General features: G+C 41.6%; 1 protein-coding gene across 3 annotated transcripts in view; it reads right to left on the bottom strand.

The window, feature by feature from the left end:
* Positions 1–11,177, bottom strand: part of kiaa0930 — a 103,298-nt gene extending 92,121 nt beyond the window's left edge. For all 3 annotated transcript variants that reach the window (XM_060839450.1, XM_060839451.1, XM_060839452.1), the window contains exon 1: positions 10,827–11,177. In XM_060839450.1, coding sequence (XP_060695433.1) covers positions 10,827–10,959 — 133 coding nt within the window. In that variant the 5' untranslated portion in view covers positions 10,960–11,177. The remainder of the gene's footprint in view (positions 1–10,826) is intronic.
* Positions 11,178–16,571: the final 5,394 nt, after the last annotated feature.

Below are 16,571 nucleotides of genomic sequence, written 5' to 3'. Positions count from 1 at the left end.
TTTAGCCACACTTCTCCTGCACAGTCCAGCAATATATTGTTGTGAAGTTTAATCATATTGGACTCAATCATTAACCCCATTTCTCTCTCCACACAGAGGCTACCAGGCCAGAGTTTCTCCAGCATGTTGCTTTTATTCCAGCAAAGCACAGTATGAAACAAAAATCTGCATTATTGAAATATTATTTGATCAGGATACCCAACAGTGAATATGCCAGCATCCTTTGTCTTAACACTTCCACCAGCACATACCCAAATGTGGTCCCAATACACAGATGGCTCCGCTTATTACTTACTTGTGCAAACACCACCTCAGCTGCATGATTTTATAAACACTAATACTCAAAAAAAACTTCAAAAGAGAGACTAAAATTTGCATGAGCAGACACTTTCATCAGCAGGCAGAGAATGTGTTTTTAATTTCTCAGGAGCCAAGCTCCAAAGCAGATTTCATTGCATCAACTTCAGCCTTCCTAGTGATACTCTGTCACCAAGTAGTTTGTCTACCTTCTACCTAATTACCTTATACAGTGTTGCAGACATGGGAAAGGCAGAGTGAACGCCTCTAATCTCCCCACCTTCTGCCCATAACCAAATGGGTTTCATTTGAAAAAGCTGGTGTTTCCCAAACCCTGTTTGTGAGGTGAATTTTAAAGTGACATGCAGCAAACTCCTTCAGGTTTAGGCCAAAAATGTTATTTATCCACATATTCGAACCTGAAATAGTCATTGCTAATTCACACAAGTGAGGTACAGCAAAGGAGGCAATCTGACACCTATAGGTATACTATTAGAATGTTAATATTTTGAAATAAAAAAGTGCAATTATCAATTCAAATGAATATCAGAGTACAGTAAGGGAGGATTTCCTGCATCCAGAAGCTTGGATTCAGGTGAAACCACAGAGCAGAAGACAAGAGTTGTAGAATTCCTCCAGAGGTGAAGTTGGTACGGTACTTATCGGTCAGATATCTGCTTTTCAGACAGATACAAGAATCTTCCAAAGGAGCAGCAATAAATACAAACAACTAATCACTACAGAAGAGTGCTAGGGTCAAAAGGTGAATATCTCCCCTGGACCTGGATGGAATGTATCCTAGGATATTAAAGATTTGGAGGCGCAGGTGTTGGACTGGGATGTACAAAGCTAAAGAAGTCACACAACACCAAGTTTAGTCCAACAGGTTTATTTGGAAGCACTAGCTTTCAGAGTGCTGCTCCTTCAGCAGGTGGTTGCACAATCACCCAAATGAAGGAACAGCACTCCAAAAGCTAGTACTTCCAAATAAACCTGGTGTTGAGAGGTGTTTAACCTAGGATATTAAAAAGGATGTATATTATATAACATAGCTAAAGATTGTAGCTACAGAAATAATAGATGCACTCATAGGAATCTTCCAGAATCTAAGGATTATTGGAAAAGTCCCAGAAGATTTGAAAACTGCCATTGTTACACTTCTATTCAAGTTTAATTGGCAATAATCAAGGCAAAGGGACATTGGCCTTTACTTGAAAGGCCAATGTTGTACAAAAAAAAGGGAAGTCTTGCTAAAACTAAACAAGGCATTGATGAGATCATAGCTGGAATGCTGTAAACAGTTTCAGTTCTCTTATTTAAAAGGAACATACAGTAGCATCGGACACAGTCCAGAGAAGGTTAACTCAGCCGATCCTGGATATGGAGGTTTCGTTTCAAGGACAGGTTGAACCTGTTGGCCCTGCACTCATTAGATTTGGAAGAATGAAAAGCGACCTTATTGGAATATAAAAGATCCATTGTGGTGGTGCATGACATTTTGGATGCAGAAAGATGGTTTTCCCTTTGTGGGAGCATCTACACTCAGAGGATAATTGCAGAGCAAGCAGTTGCCCAATTAGCACAGAGATAAGAAAGAATCCCTTCTCTCAAAGGGTGGGTTGATAATTTATTCAAGGCGGAGAGACAGATTTCTGATCATTAAGGGAATCATAGGTGATGGGGGAAAAGTCAGGAAAGTGGAGTTGAGGATTATCAAATCAACCATGATCTCACACAGTTCTTAAGGGTTATACCTGAAACATTGACTTCTTTACTTTCTGACACTGCCTGGCTTGCTGTGTTCTTCCAGACTTCTGCTTGTCTACGTTACTGAATCATTGAGCAGACTCAATGGGTTGAATGGCCTATTTCTGGTCCTATTTCTTATAGTCATCTAGAAATAGGTTTCAGTGGCTTAAACCCTCAGTCAGGTTCACTGTTAGCCTGGAATCCTGCTTTTTATTGCTGGTATGACTAACTCAAAAGTTCAGAAATGTTGCCAAAGCTCTTCAGAAAGGCTGTATTTGCTGACATGGCCACATGCACACTATGCTTTAAGTCGCAGGTGTGCGGATTTTGAGGTGATGCAGCAGGGGCAAGATTGGGTGTCAGAGCGGGATTGGGATGGGGATAGAGAGAGATTGCAACACCGTGGAGGTGGGTGCACATGCACAGTAATGCATTTATGCATGACATCACAGCACAAAGTTTTGACATCAGTGCTCAGAACACAATGCGTTTCCGAATGAGCACGCATGCGTAGTTCTTGGTGTCTGCTAATACTGCCCTTCGAAGATTAAAGGCGCGTTTCAATTGTGTGGCTCACGAAATTGGTGAGTAATTCTGGGAAAGAAACATTTGTTAACCCAAGTTAAAAGCCCATTTAAATCTTTAATAAATAGATGGAGACTTTTAGCACCTCTGCAGGCATAATGAGTTTTGATAAGTCTCTGCTGTTATCGGGCAGGGTTCAGACAAAGGAATTCAATGTTGTCTTTGTTCAGCATTCACCCAATGGTGAACTCTCCAGCTTTATCCTTCTGCAGTGTTACTGTTGGAATTTTCCAGGACTTTCAGTCAACTTGTAAACCCTGTGAGCTGTAGCAGCCATTTCAAAATCCAAAGTTAATTCAAAATAAGATAATCTTAAAACAAGTTTTAAAATTGGGCAACACGGTGGCAGTGGTTAGCACTGCTGCCTCACAGCGCCAGACACCCGGGTTCAATTCCCGCCTCAGGCGACTGACTGTGTGGCGTTTGCATGTTCTTCCCATGTCTGCGTGGGTTTCCTCCGGGTGCTCCGGTTTCCTCCCACAGTCCAAAGATGTGCGGGTCAGGTGAATTGGCCATGCTAAATTGCCCATAGTGTTAGGGAAGGGGTAAATGTAGGAATATGGGTGGGTTGTGCTTCGGCGGGTCTGTGTGGACTTGTTGGGCAGAAGGGCCTGTTTCCACACTAAGTAATCTAATCTAAAATTCATATGTCACCCAGACATGGCCTTTGTCTCTCAGTGAGTGCATCAACAATTTATAACAGCCTGAATTTTGCAGTCAGCAGTACTCACCACTGGAGAAAAGCTCAAAGGTCATGTGATTTCTGTGCTGTGGATTTTTCCCTTAACACTGCGCCAAACAGGATAAATGATCAATTGCATTAAGAAGTAAAGTATTCTCTCAGAAAACAATGCACTGCATTTTTCAAATTTAATTAAGATTTCACAGAATGCAAAATAAATAACTGAGATATGCACAATTTTGGGTTAGAAACTGAAATACAAAAACCTTAAAAGTAAAAATGATAATATGATAGAAACAGTTGACATTCCACAAGTATAAAATTGTTGAGGGGTGGTGAAGTTGTTCAGAATGTAATTATGAATTTAGTATAGAATTAAAAAACAGTCACACTGTATACAATCAAATGTTACTTCCCCAAAGACGTTTGTAGACAGATAAATAGTTTAAAAAAGGAAACATTTTTGGTAATTCAGTGAGTTCAATTTCATTGCAGTTTGGGGCTACTTTAACATCATACACTTGGGAAAAAGTGTACAATCGTCACTGTAACTTTGAATTTCAAAGCAATGCGTGCAGACACCAAAATGTGCTGTCAGTTTCAGAGTAGTGATAAACATTGTGACAGGAGCAATGGCAAAACTGTTAAAGTCTGGCTTGTCTTGGATAATTCCAGACGTTTGGTTCCAGCAATGGCGTCTATATTTGGCAAGCAATTTGGAGCATGCAGTGCGGACAAGAGATTTTGTGCATTCATGTTGACATCATTATTTCAGGGAAACAACATCAAACATTATTTTATATATAATATTTACTTTGAAAATTTTATGCATACATATATGTGTGCGCAGTTCTAGCTGCTACACCATAGGAAGGATGTGGAGGTTTTACAAAGGGTGCAAATGAGGTTTACTAAGATGTGGTCTAGATTGGACTGTATTAACTACGAAGGAAAGATTGGACAAACAAATTGTTTTTGCTAAAGCATCAGAGGCTAAGGGGTGACTTTATAGAAGTACAGTATGTAAAATTAAGAAAGAAATGGACAGAGTGGATAGTCAGAGCCTTTTTCCCCCCCAGGGTGAAAATGTCAAATACTAGGGGGCAGTTTAAAGATGTGCAAGGCAAGTTTTCTTTTTACACAGAAGGCAGCAGGTCCCTGGAATGCACTGCCAGGGGAGGGAATATGAGCAGATACAATAGCAATGTTTAAGAGGCATCCTGACAGATACATGAAGGCAGGGAAGAGAGGGATACGGACTACAAATGGGATTTGTTTGGATAGCATCATGGTTGGCGCAGACATGTGGGCAGATGGGTCTATTCCTTCCTGAATAGCACAGAAACAGGTCACTTAGTCCATACTGATATTTGTACTCTATAAAAGCCAAATCTCCCTTTGTTAAACACATCAATATATCTATTACATTTCCCCTTGCCGGCTCACCCAACTTCCTCTTCAATGCATTCATGCTATTCACCTCAATTACTTACTATGAAACTGATTTACATATTCTAATATTTCTCTAGGTAAAGGAGGGTTCTTCTAAATGCCCCTCAATGCATTTATGAATGACAGACCAGAATTAAGGGTCATAAATACAACTCAGCTTCAAGCATCTACTCTATCAATATAGGAACAAATTGCAGATGCTGGAAAGCAACAAATACTGGAGATCAGTCAGTCAGACAGACAGCATCCATGCAGAGAGAGAAAACTAACAGTGTGTCTCGACAACTCTTCAGAGCTTTGATGAAGATCTCCGTTTGTTTCTTTCATCTACTCGATCAAACTATCTTAAAGACCTCCACAAGATCATCCTTTTTGTAGAGAAAGTGCCCCAGCCAATTCAAGCTTTCCTAAAACTCACTGAAGCAATCTATAGGCTAACCTCCCTTAGACTACCTAACTTGAACCAGAGAGCATCCAAACTTCTGGTGCTTATGTTCTTACTTGCATCAAGTTTGGTTGAGGAGATGAAGCTGTCATTTCACTAGGAGCCAATTTTAAAGCATCATCTTTCCATTTAAATTTGACAATAGAATGTCCATTCCCTGCCTCTAAATGCCTTCAACCCTCTCAGATACTTGCACTTTAACTCTGACCTCAAAGATCCTTGCTTTTAAAATTGTTTAATCATCCAATGCCTTTAAGCTCTCTGACGATCAAAGTTCTGTAATTCACTCTAAACCTCTCCATCTTTCTTCCCTCCTAACATTCACCTCAAAGCTTTCGGTCATCTGCTTGAGCATTTCTGTGTTTTCATCCGGTGTAATTCTGTGACTTTCCTCGTTCTGCTTCCCTGTGATATTCAGGACGGAACATGGAATCATTAGCTAAAATGTATATTCTGAAAGTATGACTCTCAGGTGTTACACGACTAGCCTGTGAGAACATTTCCCCTATTCTGGGGCAAGTTCCTCAACGCTGGTGAAGCCAACTTTTCTGGGTTGACTGAACTGTGTCATGCCCGGGTCAATGCTTGGTGATCTAACAGTTATATAAAACTGCTATGTGAAAACTAAGTGGTTTACCACACTATTTCAGAGGGTAGAGAAGCATCAACCACATTGCTGCACATGCATAGACCAAACAGGGAAAAGTCAGCAAGTCTTCGCCTTAAAAAAACGGTGATTATTGAACTAGCTGGATTTTTATAACAACTTAGCAGTTACGTGGTCAATATTACTCCTACAAAATTTTTATTTGCTTAATTGAAATTTAATTGCTGCTTTGATAGGACTTAAACCCACCTCACCAAAGATCATGCCTTTGGATTAGTTGGCAAAATAACACAAGAAGCAAAAGTAGGCCACTCGGCCCATCAAATCTGCTCTGCCATTCAACGAGATGACACCGATCTGATAATCCTCACTTCCTGCCTTTTCCCCAGAAACCTCAATTCCCTTATTGATTAAACATCAATATTACAGATTTGAACATAATTCATGATCTAGCCTCAATAGCAAATTCACTACCATCAGAAGAAATTCCTCATCTGTCTTAACCAGGCAACCCCTTATTTGCAGATAATGTCCTCTGGCCCGACAGGGAGAAAAAACATGTCAAAATCCACCCTGTCAAACCCCTTAAGAATCCTACATGTTTCAATAAGGTCATCTCTCATTCCGAGAAACTCCAGTTATTCTACTGCATCTCTACAGAGACCATGACACATTAATAATAATTTCGAGAGACACTTCTATTAAATATGCAAATTATCTGCTTTAATGTAAAGAGGCTCATGCTTTAATGGAATCATTAGGTCCAGGCAGTATCATTTACCAACATCTAACTTCCTGTTACAGCAGTTTGAAACTAAAAATGGATATGGGAAGGTCAAAATAAAATTGATCAACATTTTCAGTTTTTGCTAATTAGCATAGTTTGGAAGAGCAGGAAGTTAGAAAGACTCATGCTTGACTTAATTCAGTGCCAGTGGAACTCCAATCCAATTGCTCAATGAGCACTGAGCAGGAATTACACTCATTTATTCAAAGTACCAGAGGACACCACTTGCTGCTTTCCTGAAGTTCCATTGTTACAGAGAATCACCAGCTGACCAACTAATTTACATTATGATCATGTATATCCCATTTCTAAACATCTTAAATTGGAGGCTATAAATACTCCTTAATGTCATATAAATAAATGACATGGACAATATTATCCCTCCCTAATGGTTTAATGGCAAGCGCATGTATATGTCAGAGGGTTGTTTTTCAGACTGGAGGCCTGTGACCAGTGGAGTGCCACAAGGATTGGTGCTGGGTCCTCTACTTATCGTCATTTATACAAATGATTTGGATGAGAGCATAAAGAGATATAGTTAGTAAGTTTGCAGATAACAGCAAAATTGGAGGTACAGTGGACAGCAAAGAAGGATACCTCAGATTACAACGGGATCTTGATCAGATGGGCCAATGGGCTGAGAAGTGGCAGACTGAGTTTAATTCAGATAAATGCAAGGCGCTGCATTTTGGGAAAGCAAATCTTAGCAGGACTTATACACTTAATGGTAAGGTCCGATGGAGTGTTGCTGAACAAAAAGACCTTGGAGTGCAGGTTCAAAGCCCCTTGAAAGTGGAGTCGCAGGTAGATAGGATAGTGAAGGCGGCATTTGGTAGGCTTTCCTTTATTGGTCAGAATATTGAATATAGGAGTTGGAAGGACATGTTGCAGCTGTACAGGATGCCACTCTGGAAAATTGCTTGCAATTCTGGTTTCTTTCTTATCGGAAGGGTGTCGTGAAACTTCAAAGTTTTCAGTAAAGATATACAAGCATGTTGCCAGGGTTGGAGAATTTGAGCTATAGTGAGAGGTTGAATAGGTTGGGCCTGTTTCCCTGTGCATTGGAGGCTGAGGGGTGACCTTATAGAGGTTTATAAAATCATGAGGGGCATGGATAGGATAAATAAGCAAAAGTCTTTTCCCTGGGGTGGGGGAGTCCAGAACCAGAGGGCATAGGTTTAAGGTGAGAGGGGAAAGATATGAAAAGGACCTAAAGAGCAACCTTTTCAGGCAGAGGGTGGTACATGTATGGAATGAGCTACCAGAGGAAGTGGTGGAGGCTGGTACAATTGCAACATTTCAGAGGCATTTGGTTGGGTATATGAATAGGAAGGGTTTGGAGGGATATGGACCAGCTGCTGACAGGTGGGACTAGATTGGGTTGGGATATCTGGTTGGGCATGGACGGGATTGACTGAAGGGTCTGTTTCCAAGCTGTACATCTCTATGATTCTATGATTCTCTTTAAAAAGATTTGATGAGATCTTTTAGAATGGATGATCTGATCCAAAAGTTAGCCATCTTATTGATCACTGTACCCACAGAACCGAAAATAACACTAAAATAAAAAGGGAGTTTGAAACAACATTTGATTTATTTAGTCACAGAATGTGGGCATCTACAAGGCTCTGTGGTTCTGCAAGCAGCACCCTGGCATGTAAACCAAATGCTGCAGGCTTGAATCTCACTCCAGGATCTGTAGCATATCGGAGAATTCAGCCGTAGGTGCAGACCAGTCAGCTGGTACCTGTACAGACCCACAGCACTGATAAGTTGGCTGGGTTACTGGCAGAAAGGCTATCTGGCTGTTAAAAATCACCCATCTAATCCAAGATTGGTGTTTGGCATGAATGGACATGACAGGAGGATAGTCACCAGCAACATAGCAGTACTGTGGAACATGGGAGAGAGAGAATAGGTAAAAACAAGGACTGAAGATGCTGGAAACCAGATTCTAGATTAGAGTGGTGCTGGAAAAGCACAGCAGTTCAGGCAGCATCCGAGGAGCAGGAAAATCGACGTTTTGGGCAAAAGCCCTTCATCAGGAAGAGAGGCAGATTGACTGCAGGGTAGAGAGATAAATGAGGGTTTTTGCCCGAAACATCGATTTTCCTGCTCCTTGGATGCTGTCTGAACTGCTGTGCTTTTCCAGCACCACTCTAATCTAGAGAGAGAATATAAGAACTGATGGAAATGCTTCAATTAGTGGCTTTCCCTCATTTCCCAAAAAAAAAGAGGATAGTAACAGCTTGTTAGGCCAAATGAAGGGCTACTGAAACTCAATTTGAAACCGGAGTCACAAATGGGTCAAGGTGGGAATGATATCAGTGTTGGACCGAAGTGGACAAAGTCAAAGTCACATGACACCAGGTTACAGTCTAACAGGTTTATTGAACTCACTTCATCTGATAAAGGAGCAGTGCTCCAAAAGCTTGTAAGTAAACCTGCTGGACTATAACCTGGTGTCATGTGACTGAGTGGGAATGACAGGTATAATTTCCTAAAACGACATTAGTGAACTTGTATTATTTTAAAAAAGCACAACCCCATAGCACCACAACTATTTTACATATAGCAGTTTTTGATGGAGTTCTAAATCTAGCATACAATGACTGACTACAGTTCAATAAATATTTGCCACCAGAATTGGAGTTGCAGCAGTCAGTGAAAATAAAAATCGGAAAAATAGGAAATAATTTGGTATTTTGAACAGTTTAATCCTCACTGGAGTAAAAGGTACCATAAACTAGCTAGTTATGCGCTGGGCTATTAGCAGTTGTACAACAATAAAGAATGCAGACATTTTATCAGGGGACAGGTGCATCCATGCTGCTGCAAAACCTTTCGCAGCTGAGACAATCTGCAACAAGTGCCAGTGTAAATCTGCCCTCCGTTAACTTTTCCAGTCCAATTTGACTTCTTCAGGTCTCATGTTTCTGATGCTGCCAGACCGGAGTTTGCTCCAGCACTCTTGTGTTTGTATTGCAGTGTGAAGCTGCCCTGATGAGATCAGCGCAGATGGAGGTCCAGGGTGGCTCCACTGACAATTACATCATCCCTTTCTGTCAGAATGGGCAACAATGCACGCTGTCCCTTGCCGACTTGCATTCTGGGGGTTGTAGTCCACTCCCCCGTCCAACCCGCGGTGAACCTGGCTCCCAGAGACTACAGTCCCCAGGATGCGCCGCGCACCCGCGCATGCTCACTGCCCACCTGCGGCTTCCTTTGAAATTGCAGCTTACCTCATCCTGAGCTTCACACACCGGGTAATTGAATCAATCACGGGGAAAAAAAAGGGAGAGGTTTCTTGTTCATTTCTTCCATTTTTTTTCGAAATAGAAACTAAAATCCAATTGACAAGTTTGGCAAATATAAGCCTGGCATATCTTCATGGTAAACAAAAACACAATAACCATTTAAAAATGTTGTGCTCAACTCCCAGCTAAGTCCCACAGTCATGACAGGAGCAGAGTAAAACATCAGTGTAAACCACTTCTGTTGAAAGTGCAAACGCAATACAATGATTTCGAACCTATAACCATCCAACTGAATGTCCAGATTTGGCTGTCATTATTCACTAGTTAGTGCCCAGTGGTCAGATAGCTGAGGAGTTGCCGTCTCCACACCCACCATTATTCATGTACACCTTTAGCGCACCATGTGAATACAATCAAATAATGGAGACAATTTTTGCAACTTAAAAATTGTGAATGCAACATTTAAGAGCAACGATCGGAAAACCCAGGGCTGGCGGTAACATTAACAAAACGCCCAGTTAATAGCAAGTCATCTGTAAACTGCCAGCACTCGTTCGCCCTGCCGTAGCTATTGAATAGTTAAGACCACCCAATGGGTTTAAACAGGCTCTTTAAAATCTTCCCCAATTAACGCTTGCAGTTTGATATTTAGAAACCAGGCGTTTGTGAAACCGGATTCCGCAACCCTATCACCCCCACAAAAAAAAGTGATCTGTCAAAACCGAAGGGCGTCACTTCACTGAAGATCAACTTGAACAAGACTAACTCTGGAAAGTCAGTAGTCTCCTGGCGGTCCGAGAAGTGGAATTGTCCGCAAGGATTGACCCAGTAGAGTGTAGTGTTTTTAAGTGTCACATTAGAAGAATCGCCTTAACAGACACTGGTAGTCTAGCAGGAGAGCCTTGAGCTGGCTTGTAGCGTTATCAGTGTATGCAAGAGAGAGGAACAAGTCCCTTTACACTTACCGAGGCCACTCATCTCCTGCTTGAGGCTTGCTCTGATCCGCTCTTCCTCTATCGCCGTCAGCATCGTGTGGAGAGAGCCATCCTCGCCATCCTCTCCTTCGTCTCCAGCTCGGCTCTGTTGAATGGATGCCATCCCTGACCCTCTAACACTCTTCTCATTGCAGGTATCTCTTCCTCCTGCCCACTTTAATTCCCTGACTCCCTGCCTGCCCTGAGCCCAGCTCTTCACTCACAACTGAAGCAATAGCACCACTTCCCTCACCCCACCATTACTGAGCTTCTGTTGGGATGAGAGACATTCAAAGTAAAGCGAACAGACTCAGTGCCTGAAACAGCCACACACGCACTCACTTCCGTCTCAGAGAGATCAGCTGAGACCTGAAAGGTGGGAACAATATCTTCACTTCCTGCCCTCTGCAGCCAATTGAAATGAGCAGACAGCCAGACTACAGCAGACTACGATCTTGAGTTGTGCTCCTAAACGTACAACCTTTTTAAAAAAATGGTTAAGGAAATCCTGTGTCATCCACCCCCCCAAAAATAGAAGTGGCCCCTTTATAGAGAAGCAGAGGCAATTTTTGGCATTATATCAGCAAAACAAACACTGACCAAATTTAGCAACATGTATCCACTATACAGTACTATCTTGTCAGTATTCCTGTCCCCACGGCACACTTCGGTCACAAACATGTATGACATTTTGCTAAATTCCCGTGTCCCATCAGATCTGTTCCATATTCCTGATCAAAACATGAATGCGGCTTCTCTCTCCAAGCTTACTGAATCTCCCAGAATTTTCACTTTGTTCTTGCGTGCATGAAGTGAACTTGCCCATCAACCTAATTACATTTGTCTTGACCAATAGATTGAAACCAGAACAATTGATGCATAATAAATTATTCTAATTAAGTGGTAATATTCAACAACAATTTAATTATTACTGTCGTTGTAGTAGGAAATTGCTCAGTGCCCACCTTATCATTGCTCTCCATGAGCTCAAGGCTTTAACAGTGATATACAAGTGAGTAAAAGCGAAAGATAGTCATGTGTGCAGAGATGCACGTAAGTCCATAAGATTCTTTCACATTGAGGTGCACAATGACTAAACGTCACAGAACATGCTTGTGTATACTGCTCTCAATCAAGGAATTGTTCGGTGGAGTATAAAATGATTTGGCCCATCAGGCCATTTTACCATAACTTGGCCCATTTAAATAATTATCCAATGTCTCTTCAATATTTTAATTGAACCTCTTCCACCGTACTTCCAGACAATGCATTATGGACCCTAATTAACTGCAGTGTTGATACATTTTTATCTCTCCTCCCATTTGCTTCTTTTGTAAAAACATGTCAAAAACCATGGCCTCTGGTTTCAAACTATTCATAGGTAAGAATAACTTCTTCATATCAACTCTGAACAAAGCCCTCATAATTTTGAAATTTCTATCAAATCCCATTTTGGCATTCCCCCATCCAAGGCAAATTGTCTCAACTTCTCCAATCTTTTATGCTAACAGAGATGTCTCATCCCTGCCACCATTCTTACACCTCTCTGCATTTCCAATGCATTCATATTCTTCGTGTAGTGTCACATCAGAACCATACACAATTTTCCACCTGAAATCCAACCAGTGTCTTATACGTTCATCATAACCACCTTGTACTTGTACTCCATGCCCCTATTAATGAAGTCCATTATGCTGTATGCTTTGTTTACTGTTACCTTTAACAACTTATTTACACATACATCCAGACTTCCCTACTCCTACTCCGTTACAATAATACCCTCTTTTATACTGTCAGTCCAAGTTTTTACCAAATTGTATCAACTCACACTTTCCTGCATTGAATTTCAACTGTTCCCCTTCTGCCCACTCCATCAATGTGTCAGTCTTTTTGAAGTTCTACATTATCCTCCCAAAGGTTTGCAATTTTTCCAAGATTTTTTTGTCTGCAAATGTTGAAATCATTATCTGCACACCAAGATCCAGGTCATTTATAATTAGCAGAAAAAAACAAGAGTGCCAATACTGACACCTGGGGAACTTCAATATAAACCTTCTTCCAGTCCAAAGTATGACTCTGTATCTGCCTCCATTCAGCTGCTGCACAACCTTGAATTGGAGCTATCGGGAGGGGCTGAGTTGGCTGTGGTTGTTTTCCCTCTAGCATGGAAGCTGAGGTGTTTATAAACTCACGTGGGGCATGGATAGGGTAAATAGACACGGTATTTTCCCTGGGGTGGGGAAGTTCAGAACTAGGCTTAGGATGAGAGGAGAAACTTTTAAAACAATCCTAAGGGGGCAACTTTTTCAAGCAGAAGGTGAATGGAATGAGCTGCCAGAGGAAATGGTGGAGGCTGGTACAATTACAACATTTAAGAGGTACCTGGATGGGTATATAAAGGGTTTAGTGGGATGTGGGCCAAGAGCTGGCAAATGGGGCTAGATTAGTTTAGAATATCTGGTCGGCATGGATGAGTTGGACCGAAGGGTCTGTTTCTGTGCTGTGCATCTCTATGAATGTATGACTTTGCTATTCTAATGCACAAGTTGTCCCAAGTTTCTACCCATTGTAAGCTTGTGGTCATTCAAAAACTCTACTTCCTGTGTTCTAACTTCCACCAAATCCCATTCATTCACCATCCCTGCGCTTGCTAACCTAGTTAAACACCACCTTAGTTTTAAAATCAGATAACGTTTTTTCAAATCCCTCTTGGCCCTGCCCTTTTATCTTTATACTGTAGCATCACAGGCCTCTAAGATATGTTCTATTAATATCCTGTTCTTGAGAGTCAAGTACAGAAGAAGTTAATCATTCTGTGAAGTCAAGGCCATGCATCCTATGAAATATTCAGAAATCTCCATGTAAAATTGTGCCATCTGTCCACTCTATTTCCTTATTTTGGCTTATGTTCCATCAGCACAATTCAATTCACAAGGCAGCGGTTCCCAATTATATCAGACGAGTTTATTGATCATTCTAAGGACTGAATGAATCATTTTTATAAGGTAATAAATTTTCTTTTTTCTCTTGTGCACATATTTTTGTATATCATTGAATATGAACATTAGGAACGTCACCTCCAAAAATTCCTTTCTTTCCATTACTTTCCCTGCTTTCTTTCACTTTCACACATTTAGGTCCAGAAGACAGTAATGTATTTCAATTAAAGACATAGACATGTAATTTGGATTTTTAGTCCCAGGAATGTAGGCAAAACAGTACTGTTAGCTATATACCTACAGGAATATTCAGGAAGAAATATATGAGGAAAATGAGAGGGCACTGGATGAAATTTAATGCAGAGAGTGTGGGGTAATGCATTCTGGAAAAGAAATTTAGGAGAGGGAATATAGACCAAATGGTACAATTTCATAGGAAGTGGAGGAATCTAGGGAGGAATTTTGGGGTGCACAGACACAATTCTTTGAAAACTTCACAACAAAATGAAAAGATGATTAAACGTTGTACATTGTCTAAGGATAAATAAATCTTTATAGTCAGAGCTATAGAGTGTGAGTGGCATAACAATATGGTAAAACTTTATAAACGATTGGTTGGGCCTCAGCTGGTGTGTTGTATCCAATTCCAAGCCCCTTTCTTCAGCAAGCTCGAGCCAGCACTCAGAGGTTCACTAGAATGATGGTAAGAGTGAGGTCCAGAACTAGAGAGCATAGGTTTAGAGTGAGAGGGGAAAGATATAAAAGAAACCTGAGGGGCACCTTTTTCACACAGAGTGCGGTACGGGTATGGAATGAGCTGCCAGAGGAAGTGGTGGAGGCTGGTACAATTGCAACATGTAAGAAGCATTTGGATGGGTATATGAATAGGAAGGGTTTGGAGGGATATGGGCCGGGTGTTGGCAGGTGGGACTAGATTGGGTTGGGTTGGCATGGACGGGTCTGTTACATCTCTATGATTCTATGATTTCAGAGTTGTGGAGAGATGAGTGAAACGGAGGTTCTTCTCTTTGGACCAGAGATTGTGACAGGGAGAGTCATTGAAGTTTACTGCAGACTTGGTATTGTATAGGTTGCAGGCCATTTGGAGTAGGGTGATATACAAAGAAGTTGTACAATTTGTTTAGCTTGTAGCTAGAAGAAGTCTCCAGTGACCATCACAGTGCAAAGCACTTAGCCTAGTGGCAGAAAATGTCAACTTGTTCAGTTAGCTTGGAGGGAACTGGAAAGACAACTTGCAGCAAGACTGGGGCCAAAAGTGTCTGGACTGAATCTTGTTTTTTTTTTAGCTCAGTCCAAGTTGGAGGGTTTATTTTGCAGGGTTCGTAAATGTGAGGCCCGAGCATGTTCTCACACCAAGTGTGCCTCCAATAATTACCTACCACACCTTTATTGCATCTCTGACATCAGATTTTCACCCCATCTTACTGTATGCCATTCCCAGAAAAAAATGCCTTTTCGAGAATATCCTAGAATTCACAAGCATCCTTTACACACACATCATTTTAAAAATGACATTGTGCCTCTAGGCAAGCACAGTCAGTCTGCAGCTGCCTTGCATACATCCTGACATTTGCCCTGGACAAGGCAGATGAGGAAATCAGCCACCCTTGCTCTGCAGGCAGGGTCCTGGATGGCCTGCTGCCTGGGGTAGTGCTGACACGGGACTTCCCCCTTTCCCAGGAGCAACAGTGGTGGCCAAGGTACCAGACAAATGCAGCCTGATCTGAGGTCGCCACCTGAGTTAAAATAGTCTCAGCATCTAGAGAAACACCCACCCCCCCATTGCAGAAAGAAAGAAGGTCAATGTCTTTGTCCAGTCTGCCAGGGTACGTTCCACCATCCTCACACTGATAACTCACTCTCACTTCTAATCCTGCCACTGTATCAGCCCCATTAAGGATCATTCTCTACCAGTCTCACTAATACCAGCAAGATTTTCCATCACTTGCTATTTCCCACTCAAACACCTAAAGCCATTAACACTGCATGTCCTCTGCTCTCACTTGCTTGGGACACCTCCTCTGCATTGAAAGGAATAGCTGTGCAACCCAATTTCATCACAGGAGTGTAATTCCAGTAAAATAGCCCATAATAGTTGAGGAGGAATAAGGTAGGTAATGTATTTCTTATTATTCCCTTATCCAAAGAGGTTCCTGACCTCTTCCCTAACAAAGAGAGGAAGATACTAGCTGCTAAGATAAAGTAGGACAATGCTGAGGTCAGCAAAGCGTGTGTGGTGACATGCTCCGATCCAAAGCAGAAAGTGTTTGATGACATAAGAATTCAGGGAAGGTGAGTACAGATTAAATGACATTCCTCTGTGAACATCACCTCACCCCCCAAACCCTCAATCTGCCCTCCAGACTGATCACTGAGAAAACATTGTGACAAATGACCATAGACCAATGCCACCAGCCTCGCACTGAGCTCCTGCATACAAGAAATGGAATGACCTAATGAAAGTGGTCAAGATTACATTATAGCAATTAGCCCCAAACAATACTTCATTCGTTTATTCCTCTTCTTTTATCTACCGACAATCTTGACTTGAAACTCACATTCATATACATCACCTCACCCTTGCACACTTAGTGCCGCTTATTCACATCTCACAACTTGCACAACCATGCTAGAAACATCACCCAAAGATATTGCACAACATTCACTGACATTTCCCTCTCCTTTACAAAGTACAATGCGATCCATAATAATACTTGGCAGCACCAGCTAATCAGACGCTTAAAGGGAGGGTCACATGATGGAAACCTATGGAGGA

This window comes from Hemiscyllium ocellatum, chromosome 19, assembly GCF_020745735.1.
Source record: "Hemiscyllium ocellatum isolate sHemOce1 chromosome 19, sHemOce1.pat.X.cur, whole genome shotgun sequence".
Taxonomy (NCBI): Eukaryota; Metazoa; Chordata; class Chondrichthyes; order Orectolobiformes; family Hemiscylliidae; genus Hemiscyllium; species Hemiscyllium ocellatum.
The sequence above is the reverse complement of the archived record's forward strand: the minus strand, read 5'-3'. Positions and strand labels throughout refer to the sequence as shown.